Source organism: Pseudophryne corroboree, chromosome 1 (genome assembly GCF_028390025.1).
Source record: "Pseudophryne corroboree isolate aPseCor3 chromosome 1, aPseCor3.hap2, whole genome shotgun sequence".
Lineage (NCBI taxonomy): Eukaryota > Metazoa > Chordata > Amphibia > Anura > Myobatrachidae > Pseudophryne > Pseudophryne corroboree.
In genome coordinates, this window is record NC_086444.1 from 624984348 (window position 1) to 625005490 (window position 21143).

The 21143-nt window shown below is 43.8% G+C and overlaps 1 protein-coding gene across 9 annotated transcripts in view; it reads right to left on the reverse strand.

Moving 5' to 3' along the window:
* Positions 1-551: 551 nt before the first annotated feature.
* MYO9B (myosin IXB) overlaps positions 552-21143 on the reverse strand; it is a 284115-nt gene continuing 263523 nt past the window's right edge. For 5 of the 9 annotated variants that reach the window (XM_063914492.1, XM_063914490.1, XM_063914491.1 and 2 more), the window contains 4 exons: positions 12743-12790; positions 11954-12087; positions 3678-3805; positions 552-2880 (listed from right to left, as the gene is read on the reverse strand). In XM_063914492.1, coding sequence (XP_063770562.1) covers positions 2465-2880; positions 3678-3805; positions 11954-12087; positions 12743-12790 — 726 coding nt within the window. In that variant the 3' untranslated portion in view covers positions 552-2464. Of the gene's footprint in view, positions 2881-3665; positions 3806-11953; positions 12088-12742; positions 12791-21143 lie in introns of all 9 variants that reach the window. The other 4 variants (XM_063914495.1, XM_063914493.1, XM_063914494.1 and 1 more) reach the window with 2 other exon arrangements.

The following is a 21143-nucleotide window of genomic DNA, read 5'->3' on the forward strand; positions in this document are numbered from 1 at the left end:
GGCCGTACAGACTGGGAGATGTGGGCTGAGCGATCTAGCACAGACCGCTCAGCACTCAGCGCGATGGGTGCTGAGCAAGGGGGTATGGACAGACGGATGGGGGGCGCGCTCATTTCACCCTGTGGTGAAATGAGCGACCTGCTAGATTGTGCCTAGCACCGGCGATAGCAACGCGCGGGACTGCGCATCGCTGTTGCCGGCACCCCTACACACGGAGCGATGTGTTTCTAATTTCTAAGCAATCTAGTCAGATTGCTTAGAAATTAGGTGAACATCGCTCCGTGTGTACCCCCCTTAACAGAGCGGCTTAACAGCGGCATCAACGGCTAATGAAATTTACACCAAAACTTTGCTAAGGTATATACATCTACCATATATACACTATTACAGACGATGACTCCTTATATCTATGTGCACATTTTATACATTAAATTAGATGTGACTAGATTTAGAGTCTTGCACATGGCATCACTTTTGCTGCAAATAGTTTCAAATGTGCGCAGATCGAATTAAGTGATTTTATAGCATATTTCTATTATAAAGTATAATAATTTACATATTACATTGCTGTTTATTTAATTTTAATACATCATATAGACTTCAAATTCTGACTACATTAAACATAGAACATATTTCAAGGACACAGTAAACTAGATACATTCAGAAAACATGTAACTGGGACAATACCCATTGATAAAGTGACAACATGGCGGAAAGTGGGCAGGACAACAGTCCGCTCCACACACCACGAATATTGTAACTAAGCACATTATATCACACCAAGTAACACTGGAGCATCCTTCACATATGGAGACCATGAAACTTTGCTTGTTATTACTGAGCAATAAGGCACTTAAGCACTTTATTTATGTAAGATACAAAAACGGATCTTGAAGACCATACAATGTGTGAATCTGCAAAATGTAACAGTACTGTAATAATATACAAAAATGGCTAAGTAACAACTTGCGTACCATTTGCTCCAAAACACAACACAAACATTAAACCTATCACCATCCCAGTCCAGTAGCAACAAAGCAGTGTTCTCAGCTTTCTCATTACACTGCGGAGGCTGCCCCTCAGTAAGTGACCAAAGAATAAGACTATCCAGAAAAGGCCGAGTCCTACATATGTAAGTTTTTACAGGAGAAGTTCCTGACTTATCCTTATTAAAACCTCATACCATGCCCCTAGGGGCAACACTAAAGTTTACTGAACAGTAAGGCAAATATAAAACATTCTTGCATAAAAAGTTCATTACATATCAAATATTTTTGTAGGTCAGTGTCTCTAAGCTCCAGAAAGAGTTGGTGAGCAATGTTTCATCCCTTTAACATTTAACAGTTTTCTATAAGACACCAATGTCTAAGCAGAGATATTGGCCAACATTTGTGTAGAAATATTCCAAATTAGCAGTACGTGACTAGTACGGATAACTGCTTATTCACCAACCCCGACCTCAGCGCTCCAGACACCTTGCGGCTTATTGTGGGTCATAGCATTGTGGTGGCCTGGACATTAGTCACATAACATTCTACTACTTGGTGGGAGGGCGGATTTAACATAAAATATTACATTTAAGAATTCAAATGGGATGTGACAGCATAAACCATTGAAGAGATCCGTTGTTCCCGATCTAGAATTGAGACAGTGTAGATTCAAGTTTTTCTAAAAATAGAGTTTCATGCCAACAGGGGCAAAGAGTATAAGATTGCACCTAGTATAGGGATTAGAGCTTAGAGTGAGAATAGATACATCAAGTCAGCAATGATTGCACTATAAACACAACATACATTTGTCATTGTGCAAATAAAAAAAAAAGGACCAAGATATAAAGCCACACTGATAAAGGCACATGTCTCTCCATTCCAGTTTCATGGCAAATAGAATGTAGGTTTTATAAAAGACCAGTTTATGATATTGTATCACTAGTCCCCGGACAATAAGTCAGCACACTTTCTAGAACCAAATACTGTTTTTTCCATACTGCACCTTCTTGGAATCTCTGCCATCTTTAAAAACATGAAAGACGCTTACAACAGAAACACACACCTCCTATCACTCTCTGAGACAACATTCTGGCCTCTCTGTTACTACATGTAACATAGTATTTAAAAAAAAATTGCTATGTCATATACATTTAAAAATATTACTGTAACAGGTGAATTGCACAAGGCAAATAATCTCACCTTTGGTCCTATCATATTACAATATTACAAGACTGGAATGAAAGTTTGGAACTGAATTCCTACAGTACGGTAGGAACGGTATCACTCACTTCTTACACACAACATACATACAAGTCCAACACGGCACCCTGTTCATAGGTACTTTATATATATATATTGGATACTCCTGCTGTATTCCATTTATACAAGTTCCATATAACGCATTATACTAATAACTAATGACTTGCAGACGTGAGGTCAGACAGCATGTCCTATATTATTTATCATGTGATATCTCAGAGGTTGGACTCTTCAGAGCAGGGGATCTGGAACTGAGGGTCTGAGAAGCGACGTTTCAGTTTAGCGGTGGGTTCATATTCTAGAGATCCCTGTATGGCTTCCAGATCTGCACCCTCCGGAACATAGACAGACTGGATACTATCTGTTCTCCTCCCAGGCTGCTCCCTTCTCCGACAGTTATTGGTCTCATCAGGATAGTCTGCAGCTTTGGATATGCCTGGGGGCAACTTTATGTTGGCAGTGGGCATTACAGGGTTACGTCTTGGTCCCCTCATCTTTGCAAGGAAGGAGGAGGGCCTTCTCTTTATACTGGATGGAGGCACAGACAAAGTGAAAAGGGGGGCTTTGGTCAGAAGGCTGTTTGTTTGCTCTGCTGGCTCTGAAACAACCGGAGAGTCCACTGTACGTGTAGCTGTAGAGGAAAACATACAATGTAAGCCATATTCTTGCCTGCTGTGAAGACCAAGCACATGCATGCAACCGATTTCTTACAAATCTAGATAAGCAGAAGGTCAAATATTTGTAACTATATACTAATTATGGTGGGGAAATCGGAGCATGCTCACAGAATATCTTGCTAAATGTTATGCACAGAATTATGTTCTCTCCATTTTGTTAAGTGTGAACGGCGCTAAGACTGTAAACAAGTGCAGTCATCAGTAAATGGCTGTCACAAAAGAAAGATGAGTCTATGCATACTGGTATCCAATTGCTGGCCATAATTTACCGCACGGCAGAAACAGGATTGTATTATCAGGCCTGTTTTTACCATGCGGTAAGTGACCTGTTTTCAGGCGATAACACATGGGATCTGGGATAAGTTCCTGGAACCATGCATTATCGCACAAAAATGCGTCTCTGAAAGCTGCTTATCGGGGATTCTGCTTTGCATGCCAGAGGCTCCCAAGCATAATTCCCGATAAGTGCCGACGGTCAGGGCTAATTGGATAGCCCTGGTGGAATCCATTAATGGAATAATTTGCCCCAGTTAATTCGATTACCCCGTCAGTATCAGAAGTGTTAACTATGGAAAGTCTGTTATCCATACACAGGAGTTCATTTTTTACACAAGGAACATACTTCAAAACGCCACTTCATCTCCCATGACCCAGTGTGCACTGTATGGTATATGAGTTGAAGGTGATACGCCTTGCATGCAGTGCAGTAGTAGAGAAGTAATACTAAGGGACACACTACCTTAATACTGACCTTCCTTTTCTGGGCGGGCAGGTCTCTCATCCAATAAGCTTTCAGTACTGTTTGAGGTTTCAGAATCTATATTCTCTTCATCTGAACCACGCTGCTCAAGCTCTGGAAGCCGGTAAGTAATATCTTCCCTACAAAATAAAATGCAACAAGAATTAATGAGGGAATAATTAAAGAATCACGCTACTAAAGCAAAGTCCTAAAAGATGTGCTATTGCGCTTTAAAACATGTTATTCTTGGGGAATCTTTGCATGTAGGCTAAATAGATTAATAAGTATAACAGCATGAGATAGATTGTGGAAGCAAATCTAATTTTGTGGTTCAAGATATTGTATTCCTGCCACCAGCATCCAGTTTCTGAGACATTTACATGCCAGTGTTCTACTTGTTTTTCAGTTTCTATTTTATTTGAGCAGTTTATTTGGTTTATATTGATAGGTTAAATATGTATCCATTCCTGGCAGAGCTAACACCAGCTACTATAGCATTTGTTCCTCTGTGAGCGCACATCAGCCAGTTACATAATAATTAGGCCTCCTTGCTTCAAGATATTCGTTAGTATTGTGAACATAGACTCCCGATACTGTATCTATAGAAAGATACTGACCTCATTTTCATTTCAATCATGTAACAGCCAAACAGTTCTTTTTATTTATTTTTTTTAAATATATTTTTATTGAAGCAATGTATATATCAGTGGACAAGGTACATGGTACAATGGAATATGTGCCTATTAACAGCCATAAAGGCCCAACATGAAGAAACACAAAAGACTGATTAAGGATATGTACAGCTCTCACAGATAGTTATATGGTCATTAAAGGCAAAAAGCGGACATTGGAAGGGCCACAAAAAGGACAAGACAAACAAATATACAAATTAAATCAGACTTGAACTTAATAAAGTAAGGTTTGCTCGCATCTCTTCACCCCCTGGCCACAATGAAATTGGGGGATTGCCCTCAATCATTCCTAGAAGATACCAAGAGGTGTTACACAAACAGTTTCACATTTGGGTCTGTACAGCTGTGGAAGGGTGACAATAAAATTCTCCCATATTTCAAATCATGTTTTGGTTTTAGCATCCTTTTCTTGCACCACCTCCACCCATGCCTTTCGGAAGAGATAAAATAGTTTTGTTTTAGTGGGGGGCTCAGGCTGTAAGATAGACTTTCGGACAGTCCCCAATGTGATATTTGGGTACCAATATCACTATAAAGAGTCTATAAATGATATTCTTCTCTTCTATATTCTCGCCTGAATCTTTACCTGTACACACAGGCTATTTTGGGGACTGAAAGGTCCCCGCTTTCCTTTTTATCTATGTGACTAGTTTTAAGGTCCCATATTAAAAGTTAGATTTTATTGTGTAGAATTAGATTTTATTCTGTGCAGAATTTCTTTTCTTTATCATCCATTATTATGATAATATGAAAACTTTGTCTCAAATTTGATTTATAACTAAGAGAGCTCCTGGAAGAGTTTTTGTCTTTCTCTCTCCATTAATTTGTGTAGTGCCAGTAGTAGTAGTTCCTCCCTTTGAGATTCTAAGCCCTCTCTGGAGAACGCCAAATAATGCCCATTCAGGGTTAATGACATACAATTAAACAAATGTTCCTGGGAGTAACTGACCACTTGTAACCAAAATCTATGAATTAACGAACAGGACCATAAACAATGGAATATATCGACTTGGGACTGGCCACACTTGCAAAATGAGTGAGTTGTTGAAAGTCCAATCATAAGACAGGTAGGATCCATGTAATATATTTAGTAATGTTTCTGTATAGATGTAGAGGAAATCATATGACATTTAATAAATCCGCTATCTGCAGGCCTGGGAGTTGTGAAATCTACGTCTGAAGGCCGCTTGGAAAACAGAATATTCTAAAAGAAGTTGTAAATGTCTATAGACCACAGAAATCACTCCTCTACTGTCCGTGGTAGCTGGAGAAAGGTGTCTACAGGATTCGACCAATTGGCTTGAGAAAAGTGTCAAAATACTCAAACTGAGGTAATTTTGAGACAAAAGAAAAAAGGCACAATGCAGGAAACTTCTCAGTTACCTCCAGTCACGTGAGAGACCAGTTAGTTGATGTATTGACCAAACATCCTAAATTAATAACCCTCCCTCTCCCCCACTTTCCAGTTATTACTAGGGTGCATAGCCTGGCCCTCCTGAAAATAAAGGTAAGGGTGCGTGCATACACACTAGGCAATATTGTGTATGATTCAGCTACTATCCTCTGGTTCAGAACAATATAGTTTAATGTGTACAGACGATATATATCGCACAATGCGCACTCCCGCGGGTTGTCTGCGACGTCGACCGCCACACCTGCATGCGGGTGATATTACAGACGAGGGCCATGCTGTCAAAAGCAGCATAGTCACCCCCATCACACCAGATATCGGCAAGTTTGTATGCACCTGCCAATGTCGGGTCCCATCGCGGACAACATTGCATCATTTGCGATGTCGTCCTAGTGTGAAAGGGAGATAGAGAGACTTATGCAAATTTAAATTGTGTTTGTGGCGCAGAGTGTGTCACAATTTCCTGGGGGGGGGGCCAGAACAATGTGTTCTCCCTCACGTGAATCGGGACGTCACGATAATAAAGGTGTAGAAACTTTATCAAATCTCCCCCTTCAGGGACGTATTGGTATAGACTTTCTGATCATGCAGCTAATCTTTGAGGAAGCATTAAAGAGGAGCTTAGGAGTACCACTATACTGTACATTAGGGAAATTAATATCACTGTTAAATTTGGGTTATTGTAATTTCAATAAGCCAATACGTGGCCTTTCCCGTTGCCAGATGAAACACCGAAAGAAAAAAGTCAGCATGATTAACATCTCTAGGAGCTAATTACAGCGGTATGGCCTGCATCAGGTACATAAGGCAGGGAAATATTTTGTAATAGGCAACTGGGACCCAAGTCGACCTGACTTATGTAGTTCTGCAATAAATAAATGACCTACTAAGCTTTTCTTATGGAATTGGTGAGTGCCATATATATATATATATATATATAAATAAAATGCAGATATACAGTATATATGTCAAATATAAATAGATAGGGGGCACTCCATAGTCCATTACAGTCTTTATTCGAAAGCACATATATATTAAAAGTATGTTAAAACAGACAGGTAGACTCGTACCACATATCTGACTGTGTGGACTGGTTACCACATTAGTACAAAGAACCAGGCAATCTTCTACTTGCAACCAAGACACCACCGGGAACACAACACACACTGCTGAGCACTATCGGGAGCAGCAGTACGCAGTGACCACAGTAGATTTCAGAAGCAGCAGAGGGGAGCCAGATCACCACAGGGCAGCATCACTAGGCCACACCCGAACATATTTCATCATCGGACTTCGTCACAGGGCTGGCATTAGTGACGCAAAGACACTGTAATGATGGTGCTGATAGCCAATGACCTCACAGAGGGCGGGCCATTAGCATACATACAGCCTTAACAGTGAAAGCAGCCAACAGCCTTCACAGAAAGCCAGATGTACCAGCATACATTAACATATGATCGTTGAAACGGACATTGGTAAGAAAACAAAACCCTAAGTAAATTAGCAAACAAGTGTTGTTGGACATATACAGTATGCAAAAATCCAGTCTGTTTATGATCAAGCACCCGTCCTATATTTTGAGACAGACAGATCCTACTCCAGAGGCAGAGCCTAAGGGGTATATGCAATTGCGGTCGAATTCCCGAAATTATCAAATTTCGGGTCATTTTCGCCAAAAAAAAAAATTCGTCAATGCAATTCAGTGCTTTCCGTCAAAAAAAACGGACTTTCAAAATTCGACTTTTTGAAATTTGACTTTTTGCAAATTCGACTTTTCTGCAATGATACAAGTGCTGCAATTCGACAAAAGCATATTCAATTCAAGTTTGGAAATTCGACAGCAGTGCTTTTAGACAGTAAATTCGTCATTTTCAATCCGCCACACTTTGGAGGGTGAAAACAATAAAAAAAAAATTTAAACATGTTTTTTTTTGTGTTTTTTTTTTTTGGGAATAGCATATCTATTTATATTAGAAGGGATTAGGTACTTTTTTTTTTTTTTTTGGAGGCACAAGTATTATTTATATATTTTTAAAAATATAATTTTTTTTAATTTTTTTATTTATTGCTGGAACGGTAAAATAAAAAAAAAAAAAAAAATCGCGTGGGGTCCCCCCTCCAAAGCATAACCAGGCTCGGGCTCTTCGAGCTGGTCCTGGTTCTAAAAATGCGGGGAAAAATTGGGCAGGGATCCCCCGTATTTTTTAAAACCAGCACCGGGCTCTGCGCCTGGTGCTGGTGCAAAAAATACGGGGGACAAAACGAGCAGGGGTCCCCCGTATTTTTCACACCAGCATCGGGCTCCACTAGCTGGACAGATAATGCCACAGCCGGGGGTCACTTTTATACAGTGCCCTGCGGCCGTGGCATTAAATATCCAACTAGTCACCCCTGGCCGATGTACCCTGGGGGAGTGGGGACCCCTTCAATCAAGGGGTCCCCCCCCCCCCCCAGCCACCCAAGGGCCAGGGGTGAAGCCCGAGGCTGTCCCCCCCATCCAAGGGCTGCGGATGGGAGGCTGATAGCCTTGAGTAAAATGACAGAATATTGTTTTTTCCAGAAGAACTACAAGTCCCAGCAAGCCTCCCCCGCAAGCTGGTACTTGGAGAACTACAAGTACCAGCATGCGGGAGAAAAACGGGCCCGCTGGTACCTGTAGTTCTACTGGAAAAAAAATACCCAAATAAAAACAGTACACAGACACCGTGACAGTAAAACTTTATTACACACTGCCGACACACACATACTTACCTATGTTCACACCCCGACATCGGTCCTCTTCTCCATGTAGAATCCACGGATACCTGAAAAGAAAAGATCAATATACTCACCTCAGCCATGGTCCAGAGATAAATCCACGGACTTGGCAAAAAAAGAAAACGAACACCCGGACCACCGGACTGAAAGGGGTCCCATGCTGACACATGAGACCCCTTTCCACGAATGAGACCTGTCAGTGACAGCTGTCACACAAAGGTCTCTAAAGCCAATCAGGAAGCGCAACTTCGTTGCGCTCACCTGATTGGCTGTGCGCTGTCTGAACTCAGACAGCGCATCGCACAGCTCCGTCCATTATATTCAATGGTGGGAACTTAGCGGCTAGCGGTGAGGTCACCCGCCGGTCAGCGGCTGACCGCGGGTAACCCCACCGCTGACGGCAAAGTTCCCACCATTGAAACTAATGGAGCGGCTTTGCGATGCGCTGTCTGACAGCTCAGACAGCGCACAGCCAATCAGGTGAGCGCCACGGAAGTAGCGCTTCCTGATTGGCTGAAGGGACTTCAGTGACAGGAGTCACGTGATGTCCCGGCATTCGTGGAAAGGGGTCTCATGTGAAAGCATGGGACCCCTTTCAGTCCGGCATGGAACGGGTGTTCGTTTTTTTTTTTTTAACAAGTTCGCGGATTATCTCTGGACGTGGATGTACCTCTGGACGCTGGAAGGTGAGTATAATTGTTTTCACAGGTACCCTCGGATCGTCGGAGACCGTGGCAGTCGGCGTGTCAACATAGGTAAGTATGTGTGTGTCGGCAGTGTGTAATAAAGTTTTACTTGTCACGGTGTGTGTGTCCTGTTTTTATTTGGGTATTTTTTTTCCAGTAGAACTACAGGTACCAGCGGGCCCGGTTTTCTCCCGCATGCTGGTACTTGTGGTTCGCCAAGTACCAGCTTGCGGGGGAGGCTTGCTGGGACTTTTAGTACTGCTGGAAAAAACAATATTCTTGTCATTTTACTCAAGGCTATCAGCCTCCCATCCACAGCCTTTGGATGGGGGGGGGACAGCCTTGGGCTTCACCCCTGGCCCTTGGGTGGCTGGGGGGGGGGGACCCCTTGATTGAAGGGGTCCCCACTCCCCCAGGGTACCCCGGCCAGGGGTGACTAGTTGGATATTTAATGCCACGGCCGCAGGGCACTGTATAAAAGTGACCCCCGGCTGTGGCATTATCTGTCCAGCTAGTGGAGCCCGATGCTGGTGTGAAAAATACGGGGGACCCCTACTCGTTTTGTCCCCCGTATTTTTTGCACCAGCACCAGGCGCAGAGCCCGGTGCTGGTTTTAAAAATACGGGGGATCCCTGCCCAATTTCCCCCCGCATTTTTAGAACCAGGACCAGCTCGAAGAGCCCGAGGCTGGTTATGCTTTGGAGGGGGGACCCCACGCCATTTTTTTTTCGGGTTTTTCCCCGTTTTTTTAAATCGCGGCAAAATCCGGCAAATCGGCCGATTTTCGCCCGCGGGACTGTCGAATCCGTTTTTCATTGAATATGGTGAATTCCGGCAGCCACCTGCCGGAATTCACCTGTCGAATTGTGTCGAATTAAAAAACGGCGATAATTTGCCGCGATTCGCCGTGAATTGCATATACCCCTATATATCTGATACAATATCCAACTCCTGCCACACTACAGTGCACTGCACTTTGCAAAGTAGGAACTTATAAAAGAAATTGCGCGTCTTCTGCTGCACAAGTACAGTAACAAGGTTTGTGTCAGTAATTTACTCTGTCACAGGACTGTTTTACTAGCAGATGAGCAGGGGAATACCTGTAATGATGCCTGTGTGTCTACTGCTAAGGTTGCTCTGATAATATAAACCCACGCTGTACCTTCCAATAAAAGTAGTCCTTAACTAGCAGTGCAACTTAGCCATAAAACTTCATTTGCTCACATTTTAACAGGGGGGCTCAAACCTATATAAATCTGCAACCCTTTAATAAAGCAATATCGTATAGTAAATCCAGTAGCAATGGCTTCCACCAAAACTGCCCCGGCTATATTCTAAGTGTAATTTGCAGGGACAGCAGTAGCAATAACCACTTTCTCTGTGAGTTACACCCCTGACATATTGGAGTATTTCACACTAGATGTGTAAGCAGTCTGAGGGCCGCCATCTTTTGGGTCGTAACGGCTGAGCGTGACATCACGCAGCCGCCGCGGCCAGCCCCAGCAACAGTCTGGACACGCCTGCGTTGTCCGGACTGTGCTCCTTAAACGGAGCATCGACACCCATAAAACGCACTGTCGATGCCCAGTTTCCTCCACGTCTTAGACTGCAATCGCATGCTCAGAAGTGCTGAAGTCAACAAATAGCGATTTCATCACTTTTGCTCCTGAAGCTGAATCAGGCCCTGAATTTGAAATGCTTTGCTTTTCGGCGTTTGGTACATATGGGACAGATCGTAGTCCCCATTGATAATAATGGGGACTGCGATTTGCAGAGGTAGTTAGCCTTCTGAATTAGGGTACTTAGGATCTACATTGTGTCCAAGTTTCCTCCCTGCTCTCCCTCTGATTGACGTGGCCAGAAGATAGGGCTTAAGTCAGGAGGGAGGTGGAGGCTAAATCCAGTGGCATGGCTGAAGTCCAGCACACAACTACAGGCTGGATCAGGGACTGCATCAGCTGCAACCTTTAGTAGCCATGGGAAACGCTTTTTCTGCTAATGCAGTACAGATTGGCAGTCCCAGGGGAGAAAAAAAAATCCCCACCCTAGGACTAACAGTCTGTGAGTAGCAGGAGGTATTTCCAATGGGAAGTCACTGCCACTGCTAGGCAGGAAGTTCCTGCAGGTGGCAGATTGTACTGGAGTGAAGGTGAGGCTGCAATGCTCCATCCTCTAGGTAAATTCTGACACTGCCCCGAAGTGTTAATCTTGCTGGACTCTGATTTTCCCCTTTATGCCCAACTCTGACCATGAATTGATCATGTGATTTATATTTTTTCGAGTAGCAGTGGTAATTTTTGTAAACTTGCTATTTTTTCTATTAGATGTTAACATTGTGAATCCACTATAAAAATATTTGAGGGAAAAAAAATGAATAAAGACCCAAGCCAAATCCTAATCCACCACTGCAGCACTGGATATGGACTACACTACTGGTGAGTTACCTGCAGAGTTGTGTACTGCTACTGCCAGCATGGGACGTGTGCACACTCTCTATGTGTATGTACTGTAATGCATCTGTGGCAGAGGTCCTGTGCAAGCACTGAGAGCATTTCATCATTTATAATCACGTGCCAGGCAAAAAACAAAACAAAGTTCATTCCAGATAGTGTTTGGAGTATGTGTTACTCATGGCAATCATAGATATTGAAGCTGTATACACCCTAACATATATTCAGCAGGTCAAACCTGCTAGTAGCAAGATTCAACTGTAAAATGAAATCACAGCTTAGTATGACTTACTTCTCATCTTTGATAGTACGTATTCTCTCAATCAGAAACTCAGATTCTCGGGCAGCCTCACAGTCTCTCAAACGCTCTTCCTGCACTACACCCAAATCAGGTAAGCAGTTGCCAGTGGGAGATGGGCTCTTATTCTGGAAAGCAACACATGTAATAATACACATTAACGAGAAACAAAAACTCAATTATTTAATAAGCATACACCTATTTACTTTAAGAACATTACCCCAGTTTTCCTCAACTCTTGTAATGTCTCTGGAGAAATTATCATGCATATTTTGCATTATCTTAGATTATCGGTACAGTTAGTCAGATAGATGCCAGGTTAATTCATTTAAAAAGCAAAACTGCACTGAAGTGAGGAAAACACCAAATTTGGCACATGATGGTGAAACTTGCAGAGCTATCATTTTAATGGACAAGACCAAACTAGATGTCTGGGACCACGCCTTGGCACCCATAGTATTTCCTTTTAAGTCATTCATTTTTGGTTAGTAGTTAACACATAACAAGTAGTACTCGTACAAAGCAATAGTAAATACAATTACTAATTAAGTTGAATTAATAATAGTTTTTCAATGAGGATCATGTAGGACTAGCCACATGGAGGCCTATGCTTTGGGTTGTAGCGCACAGTTTAAGGACTATGCAATTAAATGTGAAAATGTGCGGGCAGCACTATTTTCTGGGAGACTCCTGTCCATTAAACATAGCACCTGCTTTTATACATCCTGTGGTTCCAGTGATTGTAATCATGCACAGCACAGGCAGGAAGGGAATCATACCTACCAGGAGCCCATCAATAGGGGAGATAAATCCTAAATGACCAGACCATGCCTGTTGTAGGAAGAAAGGGGTAGACAACAAGTCTCAGGTTTGGACAATATCATTTATTTAAAACTTATGAAGCCGTAATACAAGTTGAAGGTACATACAGAGTGACTGCTTCCCCAGAAGATTGGCAGCACGGAGGTGTCTGGCTTGTGAGTGGTGGCACTCTGAATTATATACTTTTCATGCTTTCAGAAAACTCACAACCAATCAACACAAAATTAAGTTTCCCGCAGTGCCTCCAAAGCAGTGAATTTAGGAGAAGACTGGCTGACCTGACAGAATGTATGTAGTGTATCTTTTGGTCACTGACCACTCACCATGACATCCTCCTACTTACACTTTTCTGTCCATTCTACATGTACCTTGCTTGATGGCACATATGGTGTATTACAACGTTGATAAAACAAAACGTTTAATAGTGTCCTTAATACTGCATTTTTCAACCGCGGGCGGTTCTCAAATGTGCCACCAGAGATGCTCGTCATCACCTCACTCTACATTTTTGTGCTCTGGCAGTGCTTTACTCTTCCGGATCATGACCTATAGAAATGCGGAGTGACTTCATAGGTCATGCACGCCACGTCTCTGCCTGCCCAGTACTGCTCCCTACTCTTCACTGCTGCTCCATGACAGAGACAGGCTCTGCCCGGACACTCCCGACACTGGCAGAGGAATAGCTACTTTCACAGTTACTGTATTGGTCAGTGTATTTTTATCCATTAAATTGCTTTGGGTGACAATGTGTGTCATTACTGTGGGGACAAGGGTGTGTCATTACTGTGAGGGGCCAATGCATTTGTTTCAATAATGTGGGGAGACAATGTGTGTAATTACTGTGGGGACAGTAGGTTTATTTGCTGTGGGGAAAATTTATTTTATTACTGTAAGGGGGCCAGTGCATTTATTAAATGTTGATATTTATTGTATATTTGATTTAAAAAAATTGATGGTGTGCCTTGGCATTTTGAAATCTTGTTTAGTGTGCCGAGAGTTTAAAATAAGGTTGAATATCACTGACTTAATAGGAGGCACTTATTAGTATTCACACTCCTCCAGCTCTTATAACCCACAATACAATACCTCCTCTGTTGTCCTCCCTAAGGGTGGGTACATGCCACATAATAAAGCTCTTCCTGTAAAGCCAACTACTTTGCAGACTAATCACTATACGTTGTTGTACTCAACAAACCTAGACACTTCGGCTAGAATTCCACAATCCCTGCCGAGGAATGCTCACCAAACTGGTAAAAAGGGCCTGGAGAAATGGCAGTATGAAGTCTTGTCGGGACACAATCAAATACTGCGGTTATTTGACAGACGCCGGAATCCCAACACTACTTGGAATCCTGGCTGTTGGTGTATTTCCGTATAGGACCAGCAGGGTGTTTGAGGTGGAGTTAGCACTAGCCACCACCCTCCGAATCTGAGCCCTAGACGCCACCCCCAGGCGGATTAGGGGAGAGGTCAAATAATTACCCCGTCCCCTTTCCGCATTCTAATTGTCGTGATGCCGGTGTCCATCATGTGACCGCCAGCATCACGGCCGCCGGAGTAATGTATCACACCCCTCATATTAAGGGCCACAATCACAACCAAATAAGGAAGTAAAGGGCTGACTCGTCAACCAGACTTGAACATGCCTCAAACCCACACACTATCGCAAAAGTTACATTAAACAAAATCCACATAAGATTCTATGGGCTCATAACAGATGTAGAACTTCCAATAAGAGCAGCTGAATGCGACTTTAACCACACAAGAATTAGTTTTAAACATATACAAAGTCACAGATGAAACACAACAGAACTCTAGCAAAGTAGTTTTGTCGCTTCCTGCAGTTTTATTTGTGCGACTACAATTCATATTTGAGAAAAAAAAAAAAAAGACATTGGTGGAGGCAGAGTCACATAGGACCTGGCATGCTGAAAGGGGTGGTTTGGCACGACTGAAGCCACAGTGTATGAAGACACATCTATTGTATATCAGGTGTTCTAATGAGAACATCCCACACATAACAGTGCCGCCATTGACTCTCCCCCTTGTAGGTATAAGGGCTCTACAGCCTTAGGGTGAGGTGTGCAAACACAAGTTGTACTAGAATGAGTGACTCTTCCTGTTTAACACTCTACATCCTAATGTTAACGCCACTAAAATGGATGAATGAGAAAAATGTTACATTTGATAAACGAGCACCATGGCAGTACAGGGGTGACTAAATAAACATAAAAAGACAGCTAACAGAACACAGCATCTTAAACAATAAACTGATATCTGGCTCCTTCATCTAAGGCAGATAGGTCAATATATGCTGGGATATGTCTTGGAACAACAAGTCCCAGCAAATCTTGGCAGAGTTTGATAGCAACTGTACACTGAATTAGAATACTTGCTTCCTCTATTAAAAGCAAAGACAAGCCCCAACAGTGTCAACTTCTGAAAGTTCAGATGAAAGGCCAAATATACTTTAAAGTACAGCAAACATCAGCATAGAAATAAAAAATGCCAGGAGGTAAGCGATAACTTCACCAACATTATATACAGGCCTTTAATGAAAGAGGAAATGAGGTAAACTCCATCACAGGCATACAGTAATCTATTTATTTAGGCCCCCCCAAGATGAGGCAGAATACAAGAAAATGTACTAGATAAGCCAGTATCACATAACACGTGGAAACAGTAATTTGGTGTTAGCTAAAAGCAGATGTTAAACAGCAAATGAAACACATCCATACAAAACTGTAGCTACAGTATAACCAAATGGACAAACCCCTCCACTGCAGAATCATGGATTCCACACCTTAGTCACTGAAGCCAGTCTCTGCATATTCTTATTTAAGGAGAGACATAGGGCCTAAGGGGTCTATTTACTAAGCCTTAGATGGAGATAAAGTCAACGGTGATAAAGTACCAGCCAATCAGCTCCTGTCATTTTTCAAACACAGCCTGTGACATAGTAGTTAGGAGCCGATTGCCTAGTACTTTGTCTCCATCCAAGGCTTAGTAAATAGTAGTGATGAGCGAGTTCGGATCCTCTGAATCCGACCCGCCCGAACTTCACCTTTTTTTTTATACGGGTCCGAGCGACTCGGGTCCGAGCGACTCGGATCCTCCCGCCTTGCTCGGTTAACCCGAGCGCGCCCGAACGTCATCATCCCGCTGTCGGATTCTCGCGAGACTCAGATTCTATATAAGGAGCCGCGCGTCGCCGCCATTTTCACACGTGCATTGAGATTGATAGGGAGAGGACGTGGCTGGCGTCCTCTCCGAGTCCGTTGTATTATATTAGAACTTAGTTAGTTATAATTGTGGGGAGGATTGGGGACGGGGAGCAGCTGTTAGGGAGTACAGTGCAGGGTTTTGATTATACCACCAGTGAGTTTAACCCTTTGTTTTCTCTGCCTGAAAAAAACGCTCCGACCACCATATCTGTGCTCACTCAGTGTGCTGCACTGGCTGCATGATATATCTGTGCTGAGTGCACTGCTCTGCTCACACTGCCTAATTGTGGGGACTGGGGAGCAGTTATAGCAGGAGTACAGTGCACAGTTTTGCTGACAGTGACCACCAGTCCAGTATACGTTTGTCTGCCTGAAAAACACTCCTGTGTTTTTGTTTTTTTTCTTCATACTAGTTTAGCAGTCTGCTGACAGTGTCCACCAGGTCCGTTATACAGTATATTATATATATAAGCAGCAGTACGGTAGGCCACGGCTGTACCTACCTCTGTGTCGTCAGTGCACTCGTCGTCCATAAGTAATATAATACTATACTATCCATCCATCTACATTGTATACCTGTGGTGGTTTTTTTTTTCCATACTAGTTTAGCAGTCTGCTGACAGTGTCCACCAGGTCCGTTATACAGTATATTATATATATAAGCAGCAGTACGGTAGGCCACGGCTGTACCTACCTCTGTGTCGCCACTCGTCGTCCATAAGTAATATAATACTATACTATCCATCCATCTACATTGTATACCTGTGGCGTTTTTTTTTTTCTTCATCCTAGTTTAGCAGTCTGCTGACAGTGTCCACCAGGTCCGTTATACAGTATATTATATATATAAGCAGCAGTACGGTAGGCCACGGCTGTACCTACCTCTGTGTCGTCAGTCACTCGTCGTCCATAAGTAATATAATACTATACTATCCATCCATCTACATTGTATACCTGTGGTGTTTTTTTTTTTCTTCATACTAGTTTAGCAGTCTGCTGACAGTGTCCACCAGGTCCGTTATACAGTATATTATATATATAAGCAGCAGTACGGTAGGCCACGGCTGTACCTACCTCTGTGTCGTCACTCGTCGTCCATAAGTAATATAATACTATACTATCCATCCATCTACATTGTATACCTGTGGTGTTTTTTTTTCCTTCATACTAGTTTAGCAGTCTGCTGACAGTGTCCACCAGGTCCGTTATACAGTATATTATATATATAAGCAGCAGTACGGTAGGCCACGGCTGTACCTACCTCTGTGTCGTCAGTGCACTCGTCGTCCATAAGTAATATAATACTATACTATCCATCCATCTACATTGTATACCTGTGTTGTTGTTTTTTTCTTCATACTAGTTTAGCAGTCTGCTGACAGTGTCCACCAGGTCCGTTATACAGTATATTATATATATAAGCAGCAGTACGGTAGGCCACGGCTGTACCTACCTCTTTGTCGTCACTCGTCGTCCATAAGTAATATAATACTATACTATCCACCCATCTACATTGTATACCTGTGGTGGCTTTTAGTTGTGCGCAAAATATGGAGAACAAAAATGTGGAGGTTAAAAAAATAGGGAAAGATCAAGATCCACTTCCACCTCGTGCTGAAGCTGCTGCCACTAGTCATAGCCGAGACGATGAAATGCCATCAACGTCGTCTGCCAAGGTCGATGCCCAATGTCATAGTACAGAGCATGTAAAATCCAAAACACAAAAGATCAGTAAAAAAATGACCCAAAAATCAAAATTAAAAGCGTCTGAGGAGAAGCGTAAACTTGCCAATATGCCATTTACGACACGGAGTGGCAAGGAACGGCTGAGGCCCTGGCCTATGTTCATGGCTAGTGGTTCAGCTTCACATGAGGATGGAAGCACTCATCCTCTCGCTAGAAAAAAGAAAAGACTTGCGGCAAAAGCACAGCAAAGAACTGTGCGTTCTTCGAAATCCCAAATCCCAAAGGAGAGTCCAATTGTGTCGGTTGCGATGCCTGACCTTCCCAACACTGGACGGGAAGAGCTTGCGCCTTCCACCATTTGCACGCCCCCTGCAAGTGTTGAAAGGAGCACCCGCAGTCCTGTTCCTGATAGTGAAATTGAAGATGTCAGTGTTGAAGTACACCAGGATGAGGATATGGGTGTTGCTGGCGCTGGGGAGGAAATTGACAAGGAGGATTCTGATGGTGAGGTGGTTTGTTTAAGTCAGGCACCCGGGGAGACACCTGTTGTCCGTGGGAGGAATATGGCCATTGACATGCCTGGTGAAAATACCAAAAAAAATCAGCTCTTCAGTGTGGAAGTATTTCAACAGAAATGCGGACAACAGGTGTCAAGCCGTGTGTTGCCTTTGTCAAGCTGTAATAAGTAGGGGTAAGGACGTTAACCACCTCGGAACATCCTCCCTTATACGTCACCTGCAGCGCATTCATAATAAGTCAGTGACAAGTTCAAAAAATTTGGGCGACAGCGGAAGCAGTCCACTGACCAGTAAATCCCTTCCTCTTGTAACCAAGCTCTCGCAAACCACACCACCAACTCCCTCAGTGTCAATTTCCTCCTTACCCAGGAAAGCCAATAGTCCTGCAGGCCATGTCACTGGCAAGTCTGACGAGTCCTCTCCTGCCTGGGATTCCTCCGATGCATCCTTGAGTGTAATGCCTACTGCTGCTGGCGCTGCTGTTGTTGCTGCTGGGAGTCGATCGTCATCCCAGAGGGGAAGTCGGAAGACCACTTGTACTACTTCCAGTAAGCAATTGACTGTCCAATAGTCCTTTGCGAGGAAGATGAAATATCACAGCAGTCATCCTGTTGCAAAGCGGATAACTGAGGCCTTGACAACTATGTTGGTGTTAGACGTGCGTCCGGTATCCGCCGTTAGTTCACAGGGAACCAGACAATTTCTTGAGGTAGTGTGCCCCCGTTACCAAATACCATCTAGGTTCCACTTCTCTAGGCAGGCGATACCGAGAATGTACACGGACGTCAGAAAAAGACTCACCAGTGTCCTAAAAAATGCAGTTGTACCCAATGTCCACTTAACCACGGACATGTGGACAAGTGGAGCAGGGCAGACTCAGGACTACATGACTGTGACAGCCCACTGGGTAGATGTATTGCCTCCCGCTGCAAGAACAGCAGCGGCGGCACCAGTAGCAGAATCTCGCAAACGCCAACTCGTTCCTAGGCAGGCTACGCTTTGTATCACCGCTTTCCAGAATACGCACACAGCTGAAAACCTCTTACGGCAACTGATGAAGATCATCGCAGAATGGCTTACCCCAATTGGACTCTCCTGGGGATTTGTGACATCGGACAACGCCAGCAATATTGTGCGTGCATTACATCTGGGCAAATTCCAGCACGTCCCATGTTTTGCACATACCTTGAATTTGGTGGTGCAGAATTATTTAAAAAACGACAGGGGCGTGCAAGAGATGCTGTCGGTGGCCAGAAGAATTGCGGGACACTTTCGGCGTACAGGCACCGCGTACAGAAGACTGGAGCACCACCAAAAACACCTGAACCTGCCCTGCCATCATCTGAAGCAAGAGGTGGTAACGAGGTGGAATTCAACCCTCTATATGCTTCAGAGGATGGAGGAGCAGCAAAAGGCCATTCAAGCCTATACATCTGGCCACGATATAGGCAAAGGAGGTGGAATGCACCTGTCTCAAGCGCAGTGGAGAATGATTTCAATGTTGTGCAAGGTTCTGCAACCCTTTGAACTTGCCACACGTGAAGTCAGTTCAGACACTGCCAGCCTGAGTCAGGTCATTCCCCTCATCAGGCTTTTGCAGAAGAAGCTGGAGGCATTGAAGGAGGAGCTAAAAAAGAGCGATTCCGCTAGGCATGTGGGACTTGTGGATGGAGCCCTTCATTCGCTTAACCAGGATTCACGGGTGGTCAATCTGTTGAAATCAGAGCACTACATTTTGGCCACCGTGCTCGATCCTAGATTTAAAACCTACGTTGGATCTCTCTTTCCGGCAGACACAAGTCTGCAGAGGTTCAAAGAACTGCTGGTGAGAAAATTGTGAAGTCAAGCGGAACGCGACCCGTCAACATCTCCTCCTTCACATTCTCCCGCAACTGGGGGTGCGAGGAAAAGGCTACGAATTCCGAGCCCACCCGCTGGCGGTGATGCAGGGCAGTCTGGAGCAACTGCTGATGCTGACATCTGGTCCGGACTGAAGGACCTGCCAACGATTACTGACATGTCGTCTACTGTCACTGCATATGATTCTCTCACCATTGAAAGAATGGTGGAGGATTATATGAGTGACCGCATCCAAGTAGGCACGTCAGACAGTCCGTACGTATACTGGCAGGAAAAAGAGGCAATTTGGAGGCCCTTGCAGAAACTGGCTTTATTCTACCTAAGTTGCCCTCCCTCCAGTGTGTACTCCGAAAGAGTGTTTAGTGCCGCCGCTCACCTTGTCAGCAATCGGCGTACGAGGTTACTTCCAGAAAATGTGGAGAAGATGATGTTCATTAAAATGAATTATAATCAATTCCTCCATGGAGACATTCACCAGCAGCAATTGCCTCCAGAAAGTACACGGGGATCTGAGATGGTGGATTCCAGTGGGGACGAATTAATAATCTGTGAGGAGCGGGATGTACACAGTGAAAGGGGTGATGAATCGGACGATGATGATGAGGTGGACATCTTGCCTCTGTAGAGCCAGTTTGTGCAAGGAGAGATTGCTTCTTTTTTGGTGGGGGCCCAAACCAACCAGTCATTTCAGTCACAGTCGTGTGGCAGACCCTGTCGCTGAAATGATGGGTTGGTTAAAGTGTGCATGTCCTGTTTATACAACATAAGGGTGGGTGGGAGTGCCCAAGGACAATTCCATCTTGCACCTCTTTTTTCTTTCATTTTTCTTTGCGTCATGTGCTGTTTTTGGAGTATTTTTTGGAAGGGCCATCCTGCGTGACACTGCAGTGCCACTCCTAGATGGACCAGGTGTTTGTGTCGGCCACTAGGGTCGCTTAGCTTACTCACACAGCTACCTCATTGCGCCTCTTTTTTTCTTTGCGTCATGTGCTGTTTGGGGAGTATTTTTTGGAAGGGCCATCCTGCCTGACACTGCAGTGCCACTCCTAGATGGACCAGGTGTTTGTGTCGGCC